Below are 21,224 nucleotides of genomic sequence, written 5' to 3' on the forward strand. Positions count from 1 at the left end.
AGCTATCGACAGCTGTTCCACACTCAAACTCCTAATCCCCTCTCCAGATACTGCTTCTGGTGCTTGAGGTTATAACCTCATCATCCTTTTAACAACCCAGCTGCTTGTCCTGAGGATGCCATTTAACATCGCGCTCTCATTATCCACTCCGGAGCCCACACACCAACCTCTTCTCCTGCCTATCCGCTCACCATTTCCAGCGCGAGGTGTTTCCTACAGACTGTCACTGACAACGCAACCAGCACTCCCAACGTACGCTTTAGATCGTGAAATCTCTCTGCTGTAGCCAGGAACTCGCTACTGGAACATGCAAGTGGCATGATGCAGACAAGAAACGGACACAGAAAAAGAAAAGAAAAAGAGACTGCTAGAATAAATGCGGAGCAAATGACAGACCTGGAGTGTTCTGTGGGCTGAGCACTGGCTGAAACCACAAGCAAAGAAACAGTGTCCCATTTCATGCTGATTGTTTGGAGGATAAACAACTTCCTACATTTTGCTAAGCAAATACCCTTGCATGAAAAAGAAAAAAAAAGGAGGCTCCGTGCTCAGAGACCTGACTGTCCAACTCCAGATCGACAAGCTGCCGAACAACGGCTGAACCAGATGCAGGTGGGCTACGCCGCTGCTCTTTTACCACGTTTCTGACACGTTACGATCGCACACATCCGTCATTGCTGCAGGTCCGCTGACTTACTCAGGCAGAGTAGGGTGATCGTGTGTGTGAGCCAGCAGTCACCAATCTCTTCTTCTAATGGAAACCACCGGTCGGGCCCACGTCCTGGGCAGGGCTTCTCTCTGCAGCCCCTTTGTGGAAATGAGGACGTACCACCGTATTCTGAACAGTAATGTGAGCCAGGGTGGCTCCTAGTTGGGGGTAAATCATGCTGTGACTCAGTCCTTGGGGGAGCCAGTAATGGTCATGGAAAGCACAGGGAACTTGCTAAAGCTTGGTCTACTGACAGGCCTAAGCGCACAGGCCAGGCCCCGACAGCCAGTTTGCAGCGCTTGCAATTCTGCTGGCTGCCTTTTCTCTATAAGCAAGCACCCTAACCTATCTTTCCAGATTCAATGTGATTTAAAAAGGCAGAGGAGCTCCAAGCTGCCTATATCCTATTTTAAAGCTCCTGGAGACCGGTGCAAAGTGGAAGATGTGGGCTCCTGATCTGCGGCTCAACAGTGTTTTGGGTCAGAATACAGTGCTCACTCCGAAAAGGGGGGTGCACGCAGGAAGACAAGCACACAGCTTTACCTATTCCTTCCTTCCTGTGTCCACACAACGATTTGAAAATGTTTTATGCAGAGACAGGCTCCCGTCGAAACCCTAGACTTGAGCCCCCTTCCAGCTGGACCCACTGCTTCTCCCCTCGTTCAGCCTCCCCGGAAAGAAAACAGGCTTCTGCAGCAAACCCCTGAACCGTTATGTTTCTTTGTAGCATCAGTAATTTTGTTTTAATGGGACTAGATTGGCAGGGGCTGTCACTGATTTGCGGTAAGGTACAAGTGCACCTGTACTGAGCTTGATTGCGTGTGTCAGATGAGCACGTGAAAGACGTGAAGATACATTATTCAAAACCTTCTGGCTTTATCCTACACTGCTGATTCATAACGAGGTCAAGGAAAAGTACCAGTTTCTCCTTCTTTCGGTACGTACAATAGACGCAATAACCTGTGATATCCTTCGGTGTTCATATATTTTACCTGAGAAGCCCATGTGAACTATCCTATTACTACACTAACTTTTCAGCTCCCTTGGTTTGGTTTTTTTTTTCCCTCTTATAAATAAATAAGTAGCATTTGAATATAAAATTCAATTAAAATGAAATGAAATGAAAATCCTCCTCCCGCCATCGTCGTCCCGCCGGCGCCATCTTGGGCGAAGGTTTCCCCGTGAGGTAATGGCGGGCGCTGCCGCGTCGCCTCGCACGACACCCCTGAGGGAAGGCTGCCGGCGGCTCCGCTGGCCGGCACCCGTTTGTGCCTTAAAGAAACTTTTCTTTTTTTCCCCCTTTTTTTTCCTGCATGGGGTTTGTCCGTGTGTCAGCTCTGCTGCCAGGGCAACGCGGTGGCACCGCGTGGGGCACAAAACGCCGTGTCGCCGGTGAGTTTTTGCTCGGTTTAGGGAGGGAAGCTGAGGTAAACAAGGCCACACGTTTGGCCGTGCGTTTTCTGGAGGTTTCACACGTGCAGCCCCAGCGCCCCGGGCGGGAAGGTTTTGAAGCCAGTGCCTCCATGAGCAGCCCCATGCACCCCTCGGCGCACCTGCACCTCCTACACACCACTTTATCCCGGTCAAGTTTTATTAAAATATGCCCCTAATTTCGAGGCCGTTTAAGGTGGCCCACGAGCTCCTCAAAATAAGAAGAGAAGGGAAAAAAAGAAAGAAAAACATAAACGCAAAAGCCCTGGAGAATGCGGGCATCGATCCCGCTACCTCTCGCATGCTAAGCGAGCGCTCTACCATTTGAGCTAATTCCCCGCGTCACAACGGTTTTCGCGCGCGCCCTCACATTCGCGCCCCGCCCCCCGCGTGTCGCCGCTGCCGCCGCGTTGTTGTCAGGCAGTTTGGCCGCCGCGCCGCGCCCCGGGGGGCGGGACTCCGCACGCCGGCCAATGGTGGGGCGCAGGGAGGCGTGGCCTCGGGGAGATCGCCACTGCCGGCGCCCACCCCTCCCGCCCTGAGGTCTCATTGGCCTCCTGCCGGACCTGAGCGCCTTAGCTCCAGATTGGGTGGAAGGGATTTATTTTTAAAAGGCACCCGCGCTTGCGATTGGGCAAGGGAGACGCCTGTCACGATGACGTTACGCTGTTGCTAGGGCGTGAAGGTGGGAAACGAACTGCACCCGCCCCCATGCTTTGACTGGCCAACAGGAAGCCGAGAGCCCGCCCCCGTCCCCCTTTGGCCCCGTCTCGGCGCCGCTGCGGAGTGACTGACATCCGCAGGAAGGCCAGTGAGAGGCCGAGCCCCGCGCAGCCCCCAATAGGAAGTCGCGGGCCGAGGCCGGGGGGGCGGCGCCGGGGCGGTGTGATTGGCAGGCGGGGCGGGGGGAGAGGAGGGCTCGCAGGAGCTGATATGTCCGCCATCTTGGAGCGTCGGTGATGGTGGCGAGCGGTGGCTTTCCCGCCTGAGCGGAGGCAGCCCGGGGCCTGTGGCGGGGGGACGCGCTTGCCGAGGTACGGACGGGGCGGGGGCGAGCCGGGACTCTTCCGCCGCCTCGCGGAGGGCGGCGGCGGCGCGGGCCTGGCGCCTGCCCTCCCCCACCCCCCTTCAGCGCGGGGGGCCCCGGGGCACTGCTGAGGCCGCGGCCTGGCGGGGCCGTTGGGGCTCTCTGCGCGGCGGCGCCCCCCCCCCCCCGCCCCCTTCCTCCTCCGCGGCCGCCTTGGGCCCGGAGCGGCTGCCGCGAGACTGGGCGCGGCGGGGAGGGCCCGGGCCGCGCCGAGGGGGAGCGCTGCCCGCCCGCCGCCTGCTCGCCGCGCCGCCGCCTCCCGCCGCAGGGCTTCTCCTCGGCGGCGCTTCGTCCCCGCGGGCGGCGGCGCCTTGTTCCGCCACCGCCGAGCCGGCAGCTGCCGCGGGGAAGCTCAGCTCCCACCGCGGAGCTGGAGCTCCGGGTGGAGTGTTTTGTCCGAGATCGGGGAAGCCGCCTCCTCTCCCTCCCTCCCCTCCCCTCCCCCAGCAGTCACTCGTGCTGTGGTTGTAACTTGCAGAACTTTATTCCGGCTTCGCTGTTATCTCGGATAATAAAGCAGAAAAGCCTTGCTGATAGCTGGTTTTGCATTCGGTTTCCTTCTCTTAAATCCGGGCCTCGGTATTCCTGTGAGGACACTGCCGGCTATTTTTTCCCAAGGCTTTTTCCCCCCCCCCCCCCCCCCCAAACTAGAATTTATTAAAAGCATAGTGGTATTTTGGTAAGCTTGAACTGCTGTTAAGTACATCTGGCAAAATCCGGCTTCGAACCTGTCAGTTCTCTTGGTTTTTTGTTTTGTTTTTCTTTTACTCTAGTGGCTAAAAACTTCTCAAGGCATAAGAGGGAGTTAGGGTTACAGTCTTGTGTGTCGTGTGACCTGAGTGCAGCTGAGGCTAAAATCGGAGTCTTGTCTGTCAAGATAAATAATATTTAAGTTCGAACAGTGGGATACTTTGAAAAGGGGTGTTGCTATTAAAAAAAAAAAAAAAAAAGGTATTCTTAGTGGATTCGTGCAGAGAACTTAGGAGTGGGTGGATAGCTTTAGGAGGTGTTCCTTGGGAGATGTTGACAACTTAAAAATGAAAGGTAGCGTTACTGTTGCTGATATTACGTACTTCTTAAAATCTCCTTCAGTGGAAGGAATACGAATGTACTCTGACAGTAGGGTGTGAGGTTTTTTTATTGCTGAATATTAAACTAGTGTAAAATTTCCAGTTAGTATATGAAGTAGCTTGTAAATTGCAAATACTTGTGTGCCTCTTTGGTGGAATACCAAAGGATGGCAGATCATCTTGTATCAGCGTTCAGTTATTTGAACTACCGCATATATTCCAATAAGACTTCTGTGTGATTGCTTAGTTCAGTATTATTTATTTATTTATATTACTAGTGAGGCATGGGCTATTTGTAGCTTGGAGGGGTTTTATTATGCAAATCTAAAAGAACGTTACAGAATTATCTTTTGATATGTAACTCGTTAAGGAGACTCCATACTGATTTGGTAGCTGGTCTGTGTGTTAAAAGATCAGTGTTTAACTTCTTGATAGTTTGTAATTCTGTGTACTTGTCTAAATGCACTGAAGTTGTATCTTTCCTCCATCTATGATTCCTGGAACGCAGACGATATTTCCTTTGCTTTGCTCTCTGTGTAAAGCAGCATGTGTATGTAGTATTGGATCTTGTACTTTCTGAATTACTAAATGAGGTGATTTTCTGATAGTAGTAGAGGATTTTTATTTTGGCCAGAAGAGCTGCTCAAGAGGTCTCTTTACAGTGAACCCAAAGAAAATACGGAGTTTAACTGAAGCTTGTAGTTTAGAAATTCAGGAAAAGCAGCCTATTTAACCTTGATGTTTTTAAGCAGGGTAGTATGTTATGGCTTCTTTGCAAGCAAGTTAGGCTTATGTGTAAGCTGCTTTGACTGTAATGTCTGAGGACTTGTTAGATAGAATTCAACTGGCCATTATTATTCCATTATGGAATTAAAGAAATCAAAGAGTGTGTGTGCCTTTTTCAGAATATTGCCTGCAAACTCTTCTTTGTGCTTCTGTTGTCTTGCTAAAGTGAGAAATTGTTACTTTTTCCTCAAGAAACCTTTTTGCTTGCACTTTGCAGAGGTGATTCTGTGGCCTGTTTGACAATCAGATGATGCTCTGAGTGTGAAATTCAAGTGACTTAAATAGAAGGGAATCTGATTTAGCAGTATTAAAGTAAAAGGGAAAAAAAAGTACTTTTTTTTTTTTTTTTTTTTTTTAACAGTAACAGATGGTTTGAGAGTGAAGTCTATTGTTAAGGCTCAACAGCTTTGTTTCTCCACTCAGATTAAGTTTGAAAGGCATGTACTGTAAAACGCCAAAGAGCTGGTTCAAGAACAGCTGAAGAACAGCCAGTGTGGGAGCAAAATCTTAGTAAGAAGGGAGAAACACTTCAAAGAACTGTTTGGCCCACTTGCCTTTCTCTCTATTGATGTCATCCTCTTCCATCCAAGTGTTAAAAAGCCTTGAAGTATTTATTTAACTCTGCAGTTAGTGGAGAAGATCAGTCTGTATCAGCGTATTGAAAAATGATGTCTCTTAGCTTCTGTTTTCCAGCATGCCACCCGCGCATCTTGATAGGTAGGAGGCTTGTTCTATTCACTTCTTGCGTATAAACTGGGTTCATTTGCTGCCTTTGGAAGTTGTGATGGAAACCACTGCTTCTTTTTTTTTTATTCTTACACAGAAGAAGCACTAGCATGAGCATAGGAATCCATTTGTGTAGTAAGGTCGGCTGTCTTTAGCGCATTAGCTGTGTCATCCTGCTACTGTAGTGGCATCCTCATCTGTGACCATTAAGATTAATGTGTACTATATGTTACTTCACATCTTGTGTTTAGAAATAGTGTTCTCTTAAAGTAGATTCCGCATTCAGATTCTAGAAGACCAGACTTGTCTGATTGGATTATCTTGAGAGCAAGATGTGGAGCCATTCTTTTTGGCAAAACTTTCCATAATAATAAAATAAGTAGGGATAGATAATAAATCTTGCTTATCTCAACTGATTTTGTCGAGGGAAGGAGGAGAGCAAAGGACTTGAAGAAAGTATTTAGTGATTGTGCTTGATCCTGGTGTTTTAAGGGTGGGAGGCAAACCTGAACGATTAATCACAAAATGTCCGAAGATTACAAACACAGAATTGAAAGTTTTGCATATCACTTTTAACTCTTTTTTGCAGTGTATCTAGGTGCCGATATCTGTTGTAAAAAAAAAAAAAAAAAAAAGCCATTACAGTAAAATGTTATTTCACTTTTGCAAGTTTTATGTGTATCTATAGCTAGTCTGAGACACTTCTCAGGCAGCAGGACAGACTGATTTGGTAGGATGGGGATGAAATTTGGTATAAGCTGTTGAGAGCTTGCTTGTTTGTGGAATGGCTCTCTGCACAGGATTGGAAAAGTTCTGTGATCATGAAATACAAGACTGTTCCTGAGCTCTGTTTATTCAGTAGCATCTGTAAGGTGCTGAGAAGCAAGTCTGAAGTGGTATGTGTTGTTTGGAGTGGAGTTTCCTGACTGATTGTTCTTATTTTTTGCTGTTACTCCATATAGTTCTCCCCTAATCCTGTTTCACAGTCATATCTGTTCCTTGGGACTTCAAAAACTTGAAGCGTGCAGTGGCAGAATCTGTGCACTGTGGTGCACGCCAGCAGTGGAAAGAAGACAAAAAGACCTGAATATAAAACTGTATGGAGCTGTGAAGCTGTAATACACTCTACGGGGATGACAGTATATGTTATCCCTGCTTCTGAATACAACTGAAAGGATTGAACTGAAAACATTCTTCACTAGTACCTGAAATCTATTGTTAAGTCAGAAACAACAACTGAGTAGAAGACAGTGTGATCAGTATAGGTGTGTAGGCAAAATGGCAAAGAGCATCTGTAAAATTGGGGAGAACCTGACTAAATGAGTATTTGGGTAAAGTTGAAATTTGATATGGAGAGAGGCAGAACTGAGTAAAAGAAAAACAAGCACAAGAGCAGAAACTGCCTGATGGTGAGATTTGGAGGATTAGTCTCCTTGGGGGAAGTTCTGGAAAGGGTCCTGTTTTGTTTTGGATGAGATGATTGCAAGCATTCACATGTAGTTTGAGTTATGTATCAGCAAGGAGATGGAGTATGTGACCTCGTGGCCTCCTTCCTGCCTCCACTGGGCCTTCTGGAAAATGAGTGCTGAAGGACCACTGGCAGGCTCCTCTCAGTTGTGCTGAGAGATGCTTTTGAACGTGAAGAACACTCTTAAAGGCTTGTTCTGATGCCCAAGCACGTCTTGAGTGAAGCTTGTGAAGGGGACTTGTGATTCCCATTCTGGTAACAAAACATGTTTGGAGTTGAGGATGGAAATTTCTGCATTTTATTTTTTCAGCAAAAACTAGTCATTTGTTCCTAAGACTATTAGATATGCGAATTAGATATCTGAATAGAACAATTCCTGTGCTAAAATTATTCTCACTGTTTGTGTGTGTCATGTGAATCCTGGCCATCTCTTATCCTTGCTATGGGTTGGTCTATGTAATGGCACTGTACCCCACCTTCAGTGATCGTAGGTAGATTTTTAAATGGCTCCTAATATATAAAATAAGGTTCTGTTATGCAAATTTAACTTATTTGCCGAGGTTTTTGAAGTGAATTTAATTTCCCAAACTTGTAGCTTATAGAAAGATGCTCTCTCTGAGTATATGTAATGCTTCTCTAGAGGAGTGAAGCGTAGGACCCTAGTTCCCCAGGTAGGCGATGCATGTTTCTCATTTGTAGAGCTAGTGTCCTAATTGAGAAATCGAAAGCAAGTTAGTAAGATTTAAAGTAATGCTTTATACAGTGTCCATAAGCAGTATTAATACAGATGTGATTACATCTTTTTTTTTATGGCACTGTAACTAGTTCCAGTGGTTGACTTAGAGCAGGAAAAATGAGAGTAATACAAATTTCTAACAGCTTGGCTTGCTGCAAATTAATATTACTTCAATGCTGATGCATAATGAAAGAATATCAACTTCTGCTTCCATAGGGTGAATTTTTGCATCTCTGTACCATAGTGCTTATATGTTTAGTGTTTCTCTTACAGAAGCTGTAAAAAATCCAATACCTCATGCTTTGGTTGCTTTTTTCCCCCCATAAATATAATAGAAATCAAAATAGTTTTACTAAAAGATACAGTACGATGAAAAGCTGTAGGCAAGGTCTTGGTGTAAAGACTCTTCTTCTTATAAAATGCACTGACTTGGGGCTTTCTTGATGTTCTGTTCTTGTTACATACCAGCTACTTCTTCAGCCAGTCTTAAATCTAAAATGATCAGCTAGGAACTTCAGTACTGGTTTGAGCTACAGTAACTCACATTATTTCTTCCATTACTGCCTTGACAGATTTGCCAGATACCAAGTATCATTGAAAGCTAACCCTTCAGAAGAATAAGTAGTAAATTACATTAGTTTGACTGGTTTAGCTGCCTTCGCCAGGCTTCTTGAAGAAGGATGGAAACTCTGGAGACTAGCAGAATAATGCTACAGCGGTGGAAGGGACAGACGGACACGCTTTTGGGTAGGTGGGTTTCCTGCTGATGCTGTAAGTATCCTCTACAGGAAGCCCACTTCCTCTCGTGTTGACACTGGCCAGCATGCATCCCAGGTGGAAGTCCGGTTGAAAATTGCAGCAGTGCAATGGTTGTGTTCCTGCCTTCCATGTTTGTCACTCTGTATCCTTCTTTCTGGCCGTTATGAGGGAGTTTGTCATTGCTTTTGGCACTTCTAACAACTGGTAGCTTGTTGGTGAGTCTTTCCCTTTCCATGTGTGGCAGTGGTAGAAATTATACCAAGCTGGCCGTGAAGTAGTCAGTCCTTGCTTTTGGCTGTGACAAGCCTTCGTATAAGGATCCTTTTATTGTGTGTACCTGATGCTAGGCTCTTTGTTATAGTTCCACGCCACCTTTCATTTAATAGCAAGGAGATGTTATGCGCTGACCTTTGCATCTAGACAAAACTGTTAGTGACATAAGTTTGCATTTCTTAATGGTCAGTGGCTGTAAAACCAGGTGTGGCTTGTGATGCTCCTTGCCTTTACTTTAACGATTAGTGTACTGTTTTTATTTTGACTTTCAAAAAGGGAAATATTGGAAGGTAAAGCCAACAGCAATCAGTAGTTGATGAAGATGGTGCAAGAGCACTGCACAACTTGTACAACTGCTGGTTGTGAGAAAGAAGGTAATTGCTGCTGTTGCTGTGAGTTGGCAGTAGCAGTCAGCGTTTAGCTTTTATGAGCATCTTGGAGCTAGTTAAAACTTTACAGTTCTCTTTGACCTCACCAAGTCCTTCCTGTCTCTTTACCAATGGTGTTATGGGATGTCTTTCCTCACTTAAAAGGAATCTACTTTGTCATCAAACTATGAAAGCTGTGTTATGTCTGTAACTTCTTTGACTTTACTATTTGCAGGGCTAAGACTCTCTTCTAGTCACTTAAAATAAAAAAAGCACGTAAGATTTGCGGTGACATCACTACAACGTGGTCGGGGACTGAATTTAAAGCTTTATTCTTTCTCAACCCATATAAATGTTTGATAGCTTCTGTTTCTCAGTAGTTGTGCCAGGTGCTGTTGCCTTGCGGCTTTATACGGTTTCAGTTATAGGTGGGCACAAATACTGTCTTTTCTGCTGTGGTTGTCTGTTCCAGGATGCTCTTCTGCTGTGCTTGGAAATGATTTATTTCCAAGAAAGGGATTTGACATGGCTGAACTGAGGACTAGCCACACCTGGTTTGGCTGCTCTGCTTCCGAAATGCAGCTCTTAAATCCAACTTAATCTCTAACTCTCCACTTACTGAATCGGAAGTTTAATTGCCCAGGTTGGAATTGTAGGGATGGGATATCAAAGGCAGCTAGTTAAAAAGAAAAAAAGAGAAAAAAGCCTCTGTGTATGTGGGTGTCATGTGAAACAGGGATTCAAAATCTGAAATCCCAGTGGGTGTTTGATATCTGTTATAATGTAGGAAATACCTGTGGGTGTCTGACATCTTTTTCAGTATAGGAAATTGGCTCCCTTTTAGGACACAACAGAAAGTTAATGTTAAAATTCTTGTAACGTAGCCTTTTCTTTGAAATGCGCTGGACCCAAGCCTCCCCTTCTTTGGACTCGGGGATACTGAGATTTATCTTCCACTCTTCGGAAGAACATGCGAACTATAAGGCTGGAGGCCAGAGCGTGATGGGATTACTTTGTGTTTCTCCCCTGTCGAAGTTGTAGCACTGTGTAGCCAAGAATAAAATTATTAATAGAGCCAGAAAATGTGCGACTGCAGCACTGAGGACGTTATCATGAGATGGAGAGTTACAGATTGTCTCGATGTCTGTAGTTGTGGGTGGGGCTTTTTTTAGCAAGGCTCAGTGCTTGTGATTGTGAAGACTAAGGTCTTCTCTGGGAATGCGAATTAGTAAACTGATACTGGAACTGCTAAGCAGCAGAATGTAAATAACGAGGCAGATGTGTTTTATTGAGCATACTTGGATTTTATTAAGAATTTTTTATTATTCTTCTTATTATGGAAAAGCTGCAAGCAGCAGCCAGTGAAGGTATAACTCCCTCCCTCCAAAATAAAAACCAAACTCTCAATTGAAAATAAAGCAAAGAAAGGAAAGCTGCAGGAGGAAAGCATTGAAGTTGTCTTATTGCAGCTAGCCATCATAAGATTTCTTTTGAAAATCATAATTTTTTTTGGAGTTCATGCTTAGAGCTGTAAAGCTTTGTTTCTGGACTTTCAGATGTTTCAAATTAACTTAATTTCTGAGAATAACAGTTTGTACTAAAGTTGCCTTGCCTCCTCTTGTCACGCTACTGACTTAACTTTATTGGATGGTAGTAGGTAAGACTGACTTTCCGGAATCTGAGGAACTCTAAATGTTACCTAAGAGCATAATTTAAACTCAGATCTTAGGTTTTTGACCTCAAGGTTCTGCTTAGCAGAGTATTGCTTCCTAGAGCTATGTTGCAGTGCTGTTATAAATACTCTACCTTTTTAAATTCTGAGCTAGCGTTTTAAACAGCTTGCTTTCCTTGCAACTTTATTCTTCAAATGTCTTGAATAGACCTAGGACTGAGAAGCATCAGTGCAGTTGTTGGTTACTGTTGTCTTGCACTTGGGTTAATAACGACCTTGTTGCCTCAGTAATTCCTACTCGTAAAGAATGAAGAAACGCTTTGCAGAGCTGAGACCTCTTCTTGCCCTGGATAGAGCTGTTAACACACAAGTTGGTAGCCAGAGGCTGTAAAGCTAGAGAAGAGGCTGCAGGAAGGAATGGATGCCAGAAGTGTTCTGGTCAGCGGCTGTGGCGTAGCCCTGTCTTGAGAGGAGGAGAAGCATGGAGAGAGTGAGAGAGGAAACCCAGCCAACTTAAATACATCTGCACAAAAGTATTTTGGTAAGGGCCATTGTAAAACGATCTTGGATTTGTCCTAAATACCGCTTCTCAACCTATGGGATGTTGCTTCAGTGTTTTTTTTGACTCTGTCTGCAGGGATGTGCATTTACAGTATTTCTCAGTTGGTGATTATTTCAGTGTAAAGTTGTAGGATGTGAAAGTAATGAGAAATTTCCTTAAGGAATATGGCTGGACTGTTGAGGTGGGCTTGCGCTGTAACTCATCAGTTGCAGCTATGAGTTTCTTAGAGTTCAAAAAGATGGTGGGGTTAGAGGAGGGGAGAGAAGTAGTCTTCTGATGCTCCAGTGAGGAGACACTGAAACAGAACTTTTAAAAGCTGATTTTGAAGACCACTGAGCATTTCCGTAACAAGTTTGCATTTTCGTATCAAACTTTGGCTTTTTCTTCAAGAATAGGGCTGTGTGTTGCGGTTGTAACAAGGTAGCTTATTCTGTTAGGCAGTGGGCAAAGAGGCTTTCTCTGGTGGTGTGCATCAAAATCGGAGCTTTCTATGGGGAGAGCGTGCTTCCTTGCAACGGGAGCTCAGATGCATCTGTGCCGGAAAAATGTGTGGTAGTTGCAATGCATATGCTTTGTGAAAGCACAGCATGGCAAGACTCAGGATTACTACAGTGCTTCCCTCCAAGACATAAATCACTTGAATTGGGGGGGGTGGGAGGGGAGGAGGATAATATTAACTTAATGGCCACCTCAAGCTCTACCTGTAAAATGCCTTCTCTGTGACTTTGTATTACTTTGGTTTTCTAATTTCTGTTCTAGGACTTCTGCTTATGCTCTAATTGAAATAGTATTCATTCGCTAAGCTTTTGTGAGTGAGAGTTTTGTGAAGTCTTCCCATTTGAAGAAGCCTTTTTTAGTCCTGTAAGCCGAGTCTCTCTCGGGAAAGTAAAGCTAGTCATGCCTCTATCTGCAGCTTCCCCATGTAGTGTTAAATGCTCGTCATTTAAATAACTTAGGGGTGGAGAGGTCGTTTGCTAGCACTTTGTATTACTAAGAATGGTGGTGAAATGCTTGTGGAGGGTATTGACCTTCTATTCAGTTGTCTTACTCCTTGAGTGATCACCTGTCTGCTTTGGCATCCAGCACTTAGTTAATGTTCTGTATGCTTTTTAAAGTACCTTTCTTTTCAAACTGCTTAACTTCAAGGTTTCTGAAGAGCGGAAAAGGACAGTGGCTTAGATTCTTTCCCTGGTGTGTGTGGGTTTTTTTGTGTTTTTTTTTTTTGTTGTTGTTGTTGTTGATACACTGAGCATCTTCTGAAAGGGAAAGGATGGTTGGCACTTGAGGTTAAAGGTGAAGAGGTTTAGCCAGGACATAAGTACAAATCTCAGGAAGAATCCAGATAGTGCTAAAGCTTCTTCTAAATGTACATATCAACTTTTAGGTAAGAAAATATGGTAGAATAGTACCACTTCCCTTGTATCCAGCTGTCTGTGCCAGTTTAATTTATTTCCCTTCCTTGGCAGCTACACTGGAATAACTTTTCTACTCTCATTCTAGGGATTGTGTGGATGAACATGAAAACTGAGAGACTGTAGACATAAGCATAGACTGGGCCTAAGCTTTTCAAAAGTGAAGTGAAATTTAGCTCCCCCAGAGTAAGTCAAAATCAAGGAGATACATGATTAAAAATACATGTATATTTTACCTGCTTAAATTGAAGATTAAAGGAGGAGTATCTTTAATTTTTGTTTTCATAGTGCCAGACCTGCACACTGGGCTCACTGAAGAGCGTTAGGGTTTTCAGTTTGAAAAGCATAACGTGTTTGGTGTGAGAGGGTCATGCTGGGTTTATTAGCCTGCGTATGCGTGCAGAGTGGGCTTGGTGAGTTCTCTGTCTTCACAGCATATGGTAGCACAGAAATCAGAGATAACATATGTAATAATAATGTTTTTGCTCACTTCTTGATATCCTAATAAAAGGTCAGTCTCACCTGCTACCTTGAGAATGTGCAGCTGCCTGCAGACTTTATTTAACCAGTGAGGTCTAGGTAACCTTTAATGAAAATGAAGAATCGAGCAAGAGGGAAGCAAGGGGGACACAGCTTTGGGCTTAATTTTGAAGAAACTGTCTTGCTGTAAAAGTCCATTCTGGTTCTGGCTGCTGCAGTAGCTCTCGGGAGCTTCAGGAGGTGAAACATTCCTGGCTCCTGGTGGTAGCTGGCTTCCACGTCTGAGCCGCAAGCAATGCGAGGTACTCTTCTAACAGACCGGGCTTTTGCATAGAAAGGAAACTCAGTAAGCTTGAATGCACCGTCCCTACAAGAAGAACACACCTTGCTTCACTGCTTAGAAGACGCTGAAGTAAGCAGCTTGCTTTTGTCTTTGTTAGTTGCGTATTTTCATGCATTTCAACTTGATTTGTGGCCAGCTTTCAAAGGTCTAATGAGCAAGGCGAAAGGAGGACAAACTTGTTTATGTTGGAGCAGTTAAAGGTTGTTCGGAGAGAGCGGGTATGTATACATGATACACCGCTTGCTGCATTAGAAATGTCCAGCCAGTTGTGCACGTGCTTTTATGTTTAGTGTGCTGTGCCAAGTACGGACTTGGCCTCAAGAAGTCGTGCGGCCACTTAGCATGTTGTACCCAGGTTAATTAACGGAAGTGACAGTCAGGGCTGAGTAGCCTCGGCGGGGCAGCGTGTCATGCAGCTGCGCTGTTTCTCCTAGCGCTGCCCTAGGTATAACCTTAGGGAACTTTGTATCTTACTGTTGCATAAAACTGACAGGCTTGTTCAAACCGTGGCTTTCTCATAGCTCCTTCTGAGCAGTGTCCCATCTGGTTGGGGCAGATTCAGTGAGATGCCGAAGATTACAGCTATGGTTCGGGTCATGCCCAGCAAAAGTGCAGCTGTGCTGGCAAATATACCGATGTGATCTGACTCAGCTTAGACTTGACCAAAAAACCCCCACCCAAAAGCAAGACCAAAAAAACCCCTCACACTTCTTGAGAGCACATACTGGAATAGAATGGAAAAAATACTTAAAAAGGGAGGGGGAACCTTCAGCTAAAGTTCACGCATCTCATCTTAAGGCTAAGTAAAGCTTTTTTCATAAATGTTCAAATGAATAAGGATAAAGCTTCTAAAAAGTAGTCAGCATTACCGATTTTTACCTTTCCAAAGAAGAAATATAGGAATCCAGGCCTCATTGAGGCTTGCAGGCTGTCAGGTGCGTGGCACAATGGTAGAATTGGTGGCGAATTGTCCAAATTTGGCCTTATGCATGCTCTTATGTTTCATCTGATCTGGGTGAAGTTTGAGGCTACAGCGCTGCGGCAGCCTGACCCCATGTAACGCGGGGGCAGAGGAGGAAGAGGCAAACCTCGGTTGCCCTGTGCCCGGCAGGGCGTTCCCGCCTCCTTGGCCCTGCCCGCTTCGGTGGCTGGCAGATCCGTGAGCTGTTGCAGCATGCAGACTTGGCAGCAGAGCTGTTCCTCCCTACCTCCCCCACCTCCGCTTGTCACTCCCTGCGGTAGGTTCCCGCTCCGACAGCTTGGCAGAGGCTTGGCGAGTGTCAGAGTCGGCAGGGAGGAGACGAGGGCCAGCAAGGGGCAATGCAGAGCCGGCTGCAGAGCTGCTGGCAGGGACGATCCTGATTTTCAGTCCTGGTCTGCTCAGCACTTTCTGGGCGTGAATGGTTACATGTCAGCGGCACGCACGTGCGCTGTCTTGCTCGCTCTCAACAAAGTGCTCGGAACTGATAACCTAAATTATTTGAAGTTTAAGTCCTAGCGTAAATGAGCCACCTTAAATGCGGTTCGTCACCTCGGTTATGCAGGGTTTTTTGATAAACTTCACTAGTTCACAAGTTACTCTTCTGGACTCGATCAGGTGCCCTAATTCCTCTCCCCTTTCTTTTCCCCTCCACTGTCCCACATTCACAGCGGTGGACAAATATTTTAAAGCCAGTCTTCTCTGGGGACCATCTTTTCAAGGGATTGCATAGACTTAAGTTGTTTGGGAAGAGGTGCTCCTGATTAACCTCTGTATTAAACCCTAAGACTGTTTCTCTAAGGGGGATAAATCTATGGGTGAGGGATTTCTTTTGTTTTGTGTTGTTTGACATCATCCCGACCTGTTATACGTTGTGTATCCTGTGGTTGCTCTTTGCTGTTAAAAGTTGGACATTAACTGAAGGATGGGCTAGTGGGCGTGATGCTGAACCTAACTTTAGGAAATCTGTTCCCGGAGCTCAGTACGGTTTACAGATGCCTTGTTTTACTCATTAGGTTGCTTCGGTTTCACCTGAGACTTGAGACCAGGTTGGAGCAATTGCAAGGGGAAGGGGAGCTGTTCATAGTTGTGCTAAGCAGTTCTAAAGGGTTGTGGTGGTTGTCTTAAAAATAAGTGAATAAAATTTCTCTTTGGGGGAGGGGGGGAATAATAAAATGGTTTTGAAAATATGCATGATGTCTAGCAGCTTTTTCCAGCAGTCATCAGAATTGGTCACCTAGGCATTTGGAGAGATGCGGTAAAGAGCGATGATGAGTGTTTAGTCTCATGTAGGTGATGACTTCACATTTGCTCTGCCTGGAGCATTAATATTTAACAGTTTAGTACTGATAGACTGTAAATGCTTTGGGGAATCATTCTGAGGTAATAAGCCAGTGGAAAAAGGAAGAAATCAAATTTCATATTTTCTTTTTTTCTTGAGCACAATATTGTAGAAAAACAGTTGTGCTTCTTTTGGGCACAATATTCCTGGCATATGAAATGAGATTAAACTGCCTAAGCAGTGGCATATGCTTCCCGTTTTTAATTGTTATCCGAACACGTTTATTGTTCCTGAAGAGGAACGTTAGTTAGTGGTTTTGTCAAACTGACTTCTCCCAAATTTGGGGTGTGGGCTACAAAACAAAACAAACTTTTATAAAGGAGTTGTTTGGCAATATGAACGCTTGCATTTGGGATGAGCCTTAACATTAATGAAGGTGTGTTCGTGAGAGTTGAGTGAGGTTTTCTGCATCACAAAGTCATGTCATTGAGCAGCTTTATTTCACATACGGTAAGTTATAAGTTACTATTTTAACTGCATGAGGTGAAATGCTCTAACAGCAGCACTGTTCAGGAGCTTGCAGTTATTGTACTTCCTTGCCAGGATGCGCGAATGTTGCATTGGTTTCTATGGGCAAAGAACAGACTTGGCAGAGACCTTTTTACCTTAAGTGTTTGGACCGAGAGATGTTTGGAAGCTGTTTTAGAAGCAGATATGTCCCAGTCTATGCAGTATTAATACAATGTGTTTTGTCCTGTTCCTGACAGCTGATCAGATAATGCTTAACTCTGTAGGTAAAAAAGCGTAAGTAAGTACATTTCGTCAGCTAATACTTCTAGAACAAGCTTAACCATGCTGTGGTACTTTAGGGAAAAACTGATATTATTCTAAACAGTTGTGTTTTGCTGTATTTTACAGCTGAATTGGATAAAGATATTAGCAGAGATAAGTTCTAGTGATGATGGGTTTTCATGGTTTTATATTCAAATGTAATATACGTGCCAATACTTCCATCCTGCCTTTGCATGCTGCCTTTAGGTTTCAGTTTTTGATGCCTTCCCGGATGGCCCCATCTCCCTGATAGCAGTGCCATATTAAAGTGGCTAAACTATTGTTGAATGTAGGCCATCCCTGGAGGCAGGTAAGATGGACTTGTACAGTATTATACTTGATCCATTCAGTTGACTCTCTCTCTAACTTTTTTTAAGCAAAGTACTCCTGTGTTTTTCCTTTATTTTGTCCACACTGCAGCCCCTCTCAATCCCTAATCTCTTTGGCAGAGAGGAGCAGTCGGAGCCAGTAAACCATCAGTGCTGCTAAGGGGAAGGCCATTCCTGAAACCAAGCTCTCTACTACGGTGGACTCTGAGAATGGAGTGAAAAGGTCCTGACTGACCAGAGCAGGCTTCCTGTGGAACAGGCTTCCCAGGGTATGCTGCAGCACTTGCGCTGCCAGTATCTTCTTGATGGTTTTGATTACACTAGCCCTTTATTACTGCATGTAATCCTGCTGTGTGGACCAACTCTAGGAGTTCAGAAACTGACCATTCCAGGACTAGACAATGGTATTTAGATGCTGAAATTTTATTTGGTGCAAGAAGGAGGGAATGGAGAAACATCAGAAAGACAGCCTTGTAGGGAGACTAGTAATTCATAGTGGTTTTCACTTGCCTGATGTTACTGGCAAATGAAATGTGGGTGGGCAGTACCTGAAGACGTTTGTCAACTCTCTGGAAGTGGATTAAATTAAACGGGTTTCTTCGTTTGCCCGCACGTGGAATAACTGAGGAATAGACAGTCTGCCCTAACTTAGGGCTGAGCTTCTGCATATAGGTGAGCATTTGAAATCGAGAAATGATTACCAGGTCAACTTTGGTAAAGCAGACGAACTTTATTAAACTTGTTTACTTTTTTTCCTCTTGTTAGTCACTTGACTCGCAAGCGATTGGCAAATCTGCTTGACATTTAGACCTGAAGGTCTAAGGATGAAAAACACATTTGACCTTTGAAAGTATTATGGTCAATGTATTACACTGACCTTCAGTTCACGTGTATGTTGGTTACTAAAATAGCCTTAGAGAAGGCTATGTGTAGCGTTCATGTGCACTAAGGCTTGGAGTCTTTGCACTGTTGTGAATAAAATGGAAATATGGTGAGTTTTGGCTCCAGAACTGTTGGGAATACCAAATAACATGGCGTTTCAAGCCACAGAAACTACTAGTCCTAACAAAGCTAATAAAAACACTGTCTTGGATGTTTGTTTAAATAGAATGTAAACACTTCTTTTAATTCAGAAGGAACATATTTTGCAGTGTGTGTTTCTAGGTTGATAGAGGCTATTTAATAAATATTATGCAAGGATTAAAAACCAGCTTTGAAGATGCAACTCTGTGACATGGCAAGACTAGAATTAACTCATTCTTGTCTCTACTGGCAGAGTACTTAGCATGGTTATGTGTTTTTCTTTTTTTTAGCTGAAGATATACTAGGGACTGAAATTCTGACAGTGGAGCCCTTTAGCCAAGTACTAGACATTGAAACAAATTAATGAACTTGCTGCTATGCTTGCTACCCTTCTTAGTTTGTGATACTTCTTTCTTTGAAGAATAGCACTGCCCTTGCTTTCAGAAGAAACAGTAGTTATCCTACTTGAAGCCTGCATTAAAAAAGCAAACCCAGAAAACCCTCCATAATCGGTGGAGAAGGAAGGTGAATTTTTGTTTCTAGAAATTCTTCCTGAGATTGCCAGAAACAGCCATCTTGGAAAGAAGCATCACTTAATATGCTACTTTTTCTTGCTTACACAGTGTTGACTTCTTAAGTGTGGGCTGGTAAGCATCACTCTTGAGGCCACTTATGTATACCTCATTATTTTCTTTAATGTTACTTTGTTTTACATTGAAAGAATTGGAGTGTCTGAAAGCAGAGGTTTTCTTGATGAATTTTTGAGAGATCAAATGCTGTCCTGATGTGGGTAGTTACTTTACAAGTCTGCATGTAGACTCTCAATTTGAAGTAGGCTTATCAATTTAGAGTAGGTTTATCTGGATTTTTGTAAGTTGAACTGACTTCAGATTGGAAGTATCTGAATTTCTTGTACAGATTTATGCCAAAATGACGGGTATTCTTAGTGCTTGTATCTTTGTTTTTGTGCAAGTTTGTGCATAAATGGGCCTTTAGTATAACAAGCAGCCAGAGAATAGTTGTGAGGATAGAAAAAGACTGTTAGAGGAAAATCTAGTACTGAGCGGTTCCGACCTCTAGATCTGAAGATGTGACCTCATATAAAACTGCTTATAGGTAAAACAGCAATAGAAACTCTGGGTTCATGTTAGATTCCCTTGGCAAACAGCCTTTACAATCTCACTTGCCTTTTGCTTCGTCAAGACGAAGAAGTTTCTTCCTCTGTCTCCCAGCAGCGAAGGAGGATGTTTAATTGGATGAAGTTTGTGACGGTTTCCTTTCAGATGACAAGCTCCTCTTGAATTTGTCTCAGAGCATGGTGCGATGGACTGAAATGACTTTTCTTCTTAGCAAGTTGTTTCTTTCTTCCATCGTTCATGTTTTTCATTCCCTGCAAGCGACACTGCGTTCATGCAGCTGTTGAGCTATTTAATAGAACCTGTTAACATTATTAAATTGCAAAATCTCTTTTTTTTCTTGTAGGAAGAAATCTGCTTCATCTTAATCTAATTCAGTCCTGCTAATCTGCTAATACTGTAGATTGAAAGATTTTTTGCTGTTGCCAGGATACCCTGTAATGGGCAAGGAGCCTCAGAGAATACAAATCGTTCTGTTTTTTTTAACTTTTTAAAAACTTTTGTGTTTAACAGGTAAGAAACATTGCTATTAAACTTCATCTATAGTGGTAGATTTATCTGCTGCACCTGTAAAGCCTTAGCTTGAATTTTAAGTGGTTTCTCAATGCTTTAACTTATTTTCTTGTCCCTGATGTCCAGTAAAGGCTGACTTACCTGACTTCTGTAGGTTCAAATTTACCACCTTCTCAGCTGCTCTTCCTTTTCTGCAGTTCAGACTTTGTGGTCATTCCTTCCCCCATTGTTGCAGCTCTTTTTCCTCTCTCACTACTTTCTAGCTGGCTATTTTCAAACTTTGTCCTCTAATCCATCCTGCTGTTGCACTGCCTTTCTTTTTTTCTTTCTTTTGGTCTTATAATGAGAATTGGGGGTTACTTAGGCACACTGTTGTGGTTATTCTATTTGTTTTACAGGGGACTTGTTTTAAAGTGTTGTGGTTTTGTGACAGGAGGTGTATCAGCTGCCCAGCCTCCAATTTTGTGGAAGAGTTTCAAAGCAAATGTGTTCGTGAACTGACATAAATTAGGTACGGATGATGTTCAGCACTGTAGGTTCTTGTACTGGGATATGGTAATGGCGTCTACTGCAACTGGGTTTTTGGTACCAAACTGTGTGCTTCAGGGTCAAGTTGTTCTGTGTGGCTATGCATTCTTCAGCCTTCTTTTTATAACATGCCTGAACTATCTGTTTTCCTCTGTACACAGATACCTTCATTCCCATTTTGAAGGTAATTGATGGAAAAGTTGAAAATATCCAGAATCTGAGTTCCCTGACCAATAAATATTTTAAATATATAAATGTTTGGCTGTTGAAGTGGAGTTACTATGAAGTTATTCACCTTTTCAGTTTGGGCTGGGGAAATCAATGTCTAATTTAGAGTTGTTGCAGGTAATTAAGATTGCATTTATATTAAACAGTGGTTTGAGATATGGAGTATGGGTGTTGTCAAGGATACAATTCTTGCTTGGTGCAAGATTGCTGTCGTAACTTCATTGCAAACTGCAGGTTTTAGCTGATTTTTGTATTCTCTCTGGGCTACTATGACTTGATGAATTTTGAGGAATCGGTGTCTGTCTCAGTAAACATTAACTGGTTTGGAGCTTTGTTGGCCTACTTTGGCACATCAAGGCAATTGGCTGTTGGGGCATTGTGTGTGTATGTATGTGTTTGTTTATATTTTATATATGTGTGTGTGTAATGTGTATAGGTAATATATAAATAATCCTGATCTAGATAAAAGCATAGCTAGTGTGGTAAATAGATA

General features: G+C 43.7%; 1 protein-coding gene and 1 non-coding gene across 8 annotated transcripts in view; one reads left to right on the forward strand and one right to left on the reverse strand.

The window, feature by feature from the left end:
• Window positions 1-2,406: 2,406 nt before the first annotated feature.
• TRNAA-AGC (transfer RNA alanine (anticodon AGC)) lies at window positions 2,407-2,479 on the reverse strand. Its single transcript has one exon. It is a non-coding gene; the product is annotated as a tRNA-Ala (tRNA).
• Window positions 2,480-3,026: 547 nt separating this feature from the next.
• PPP6R3 (protein phosphatase 6 regulatory subunit 3) overlaps window positions 3,027-21,224 on the forward strand; it is a 63,888-nt gene continuing 45,690 nt past the window's right edge. For 2 of the 7 annotated variants that reach the window (XM_064513237.1, XM_064513238.1), the window contains exons 1-3: window positions 3,027-3,174; window positions 17,424-17,572; window positions 19,809-19,975. Coding sequence is in view for 1 of the 7 variants with exons in the window: in XM_064513235.1 (XP_064369305.1) it covers window positions 20,825-20,848 (24 nt within the window). In the remaining 6 variants the exon portion in view is untranslated. Of the gene's footprint in view, window positions 3,175-17,423; window positions 17,573-19,808; window positions 19,976-20,391; window positions 20,487-20,809; window positions 20,849-21,224 lie in introns of those variants that run through there. The other 5 variants (XM_064513239.1, XM_064513241.1, XM_064513242.1 and 2 more) reach the window with 5 other exon arrangements.

This window comes from Dromaius novaehollandiae, chromosome 5 (genome assembly GCF_036370855.1).
Source record: "Dromaius novaehollandiae isolate bDroNov1 chromosome 5, bDroNov1.hap1, whole genome shotgun sequence".
Lineage (NCBI taxonomy): Eukaryota > Metazoa > Chordata > Aves > Casuariiformes > Dromaiidae > Dromaius > Dromaius novaehollandiae.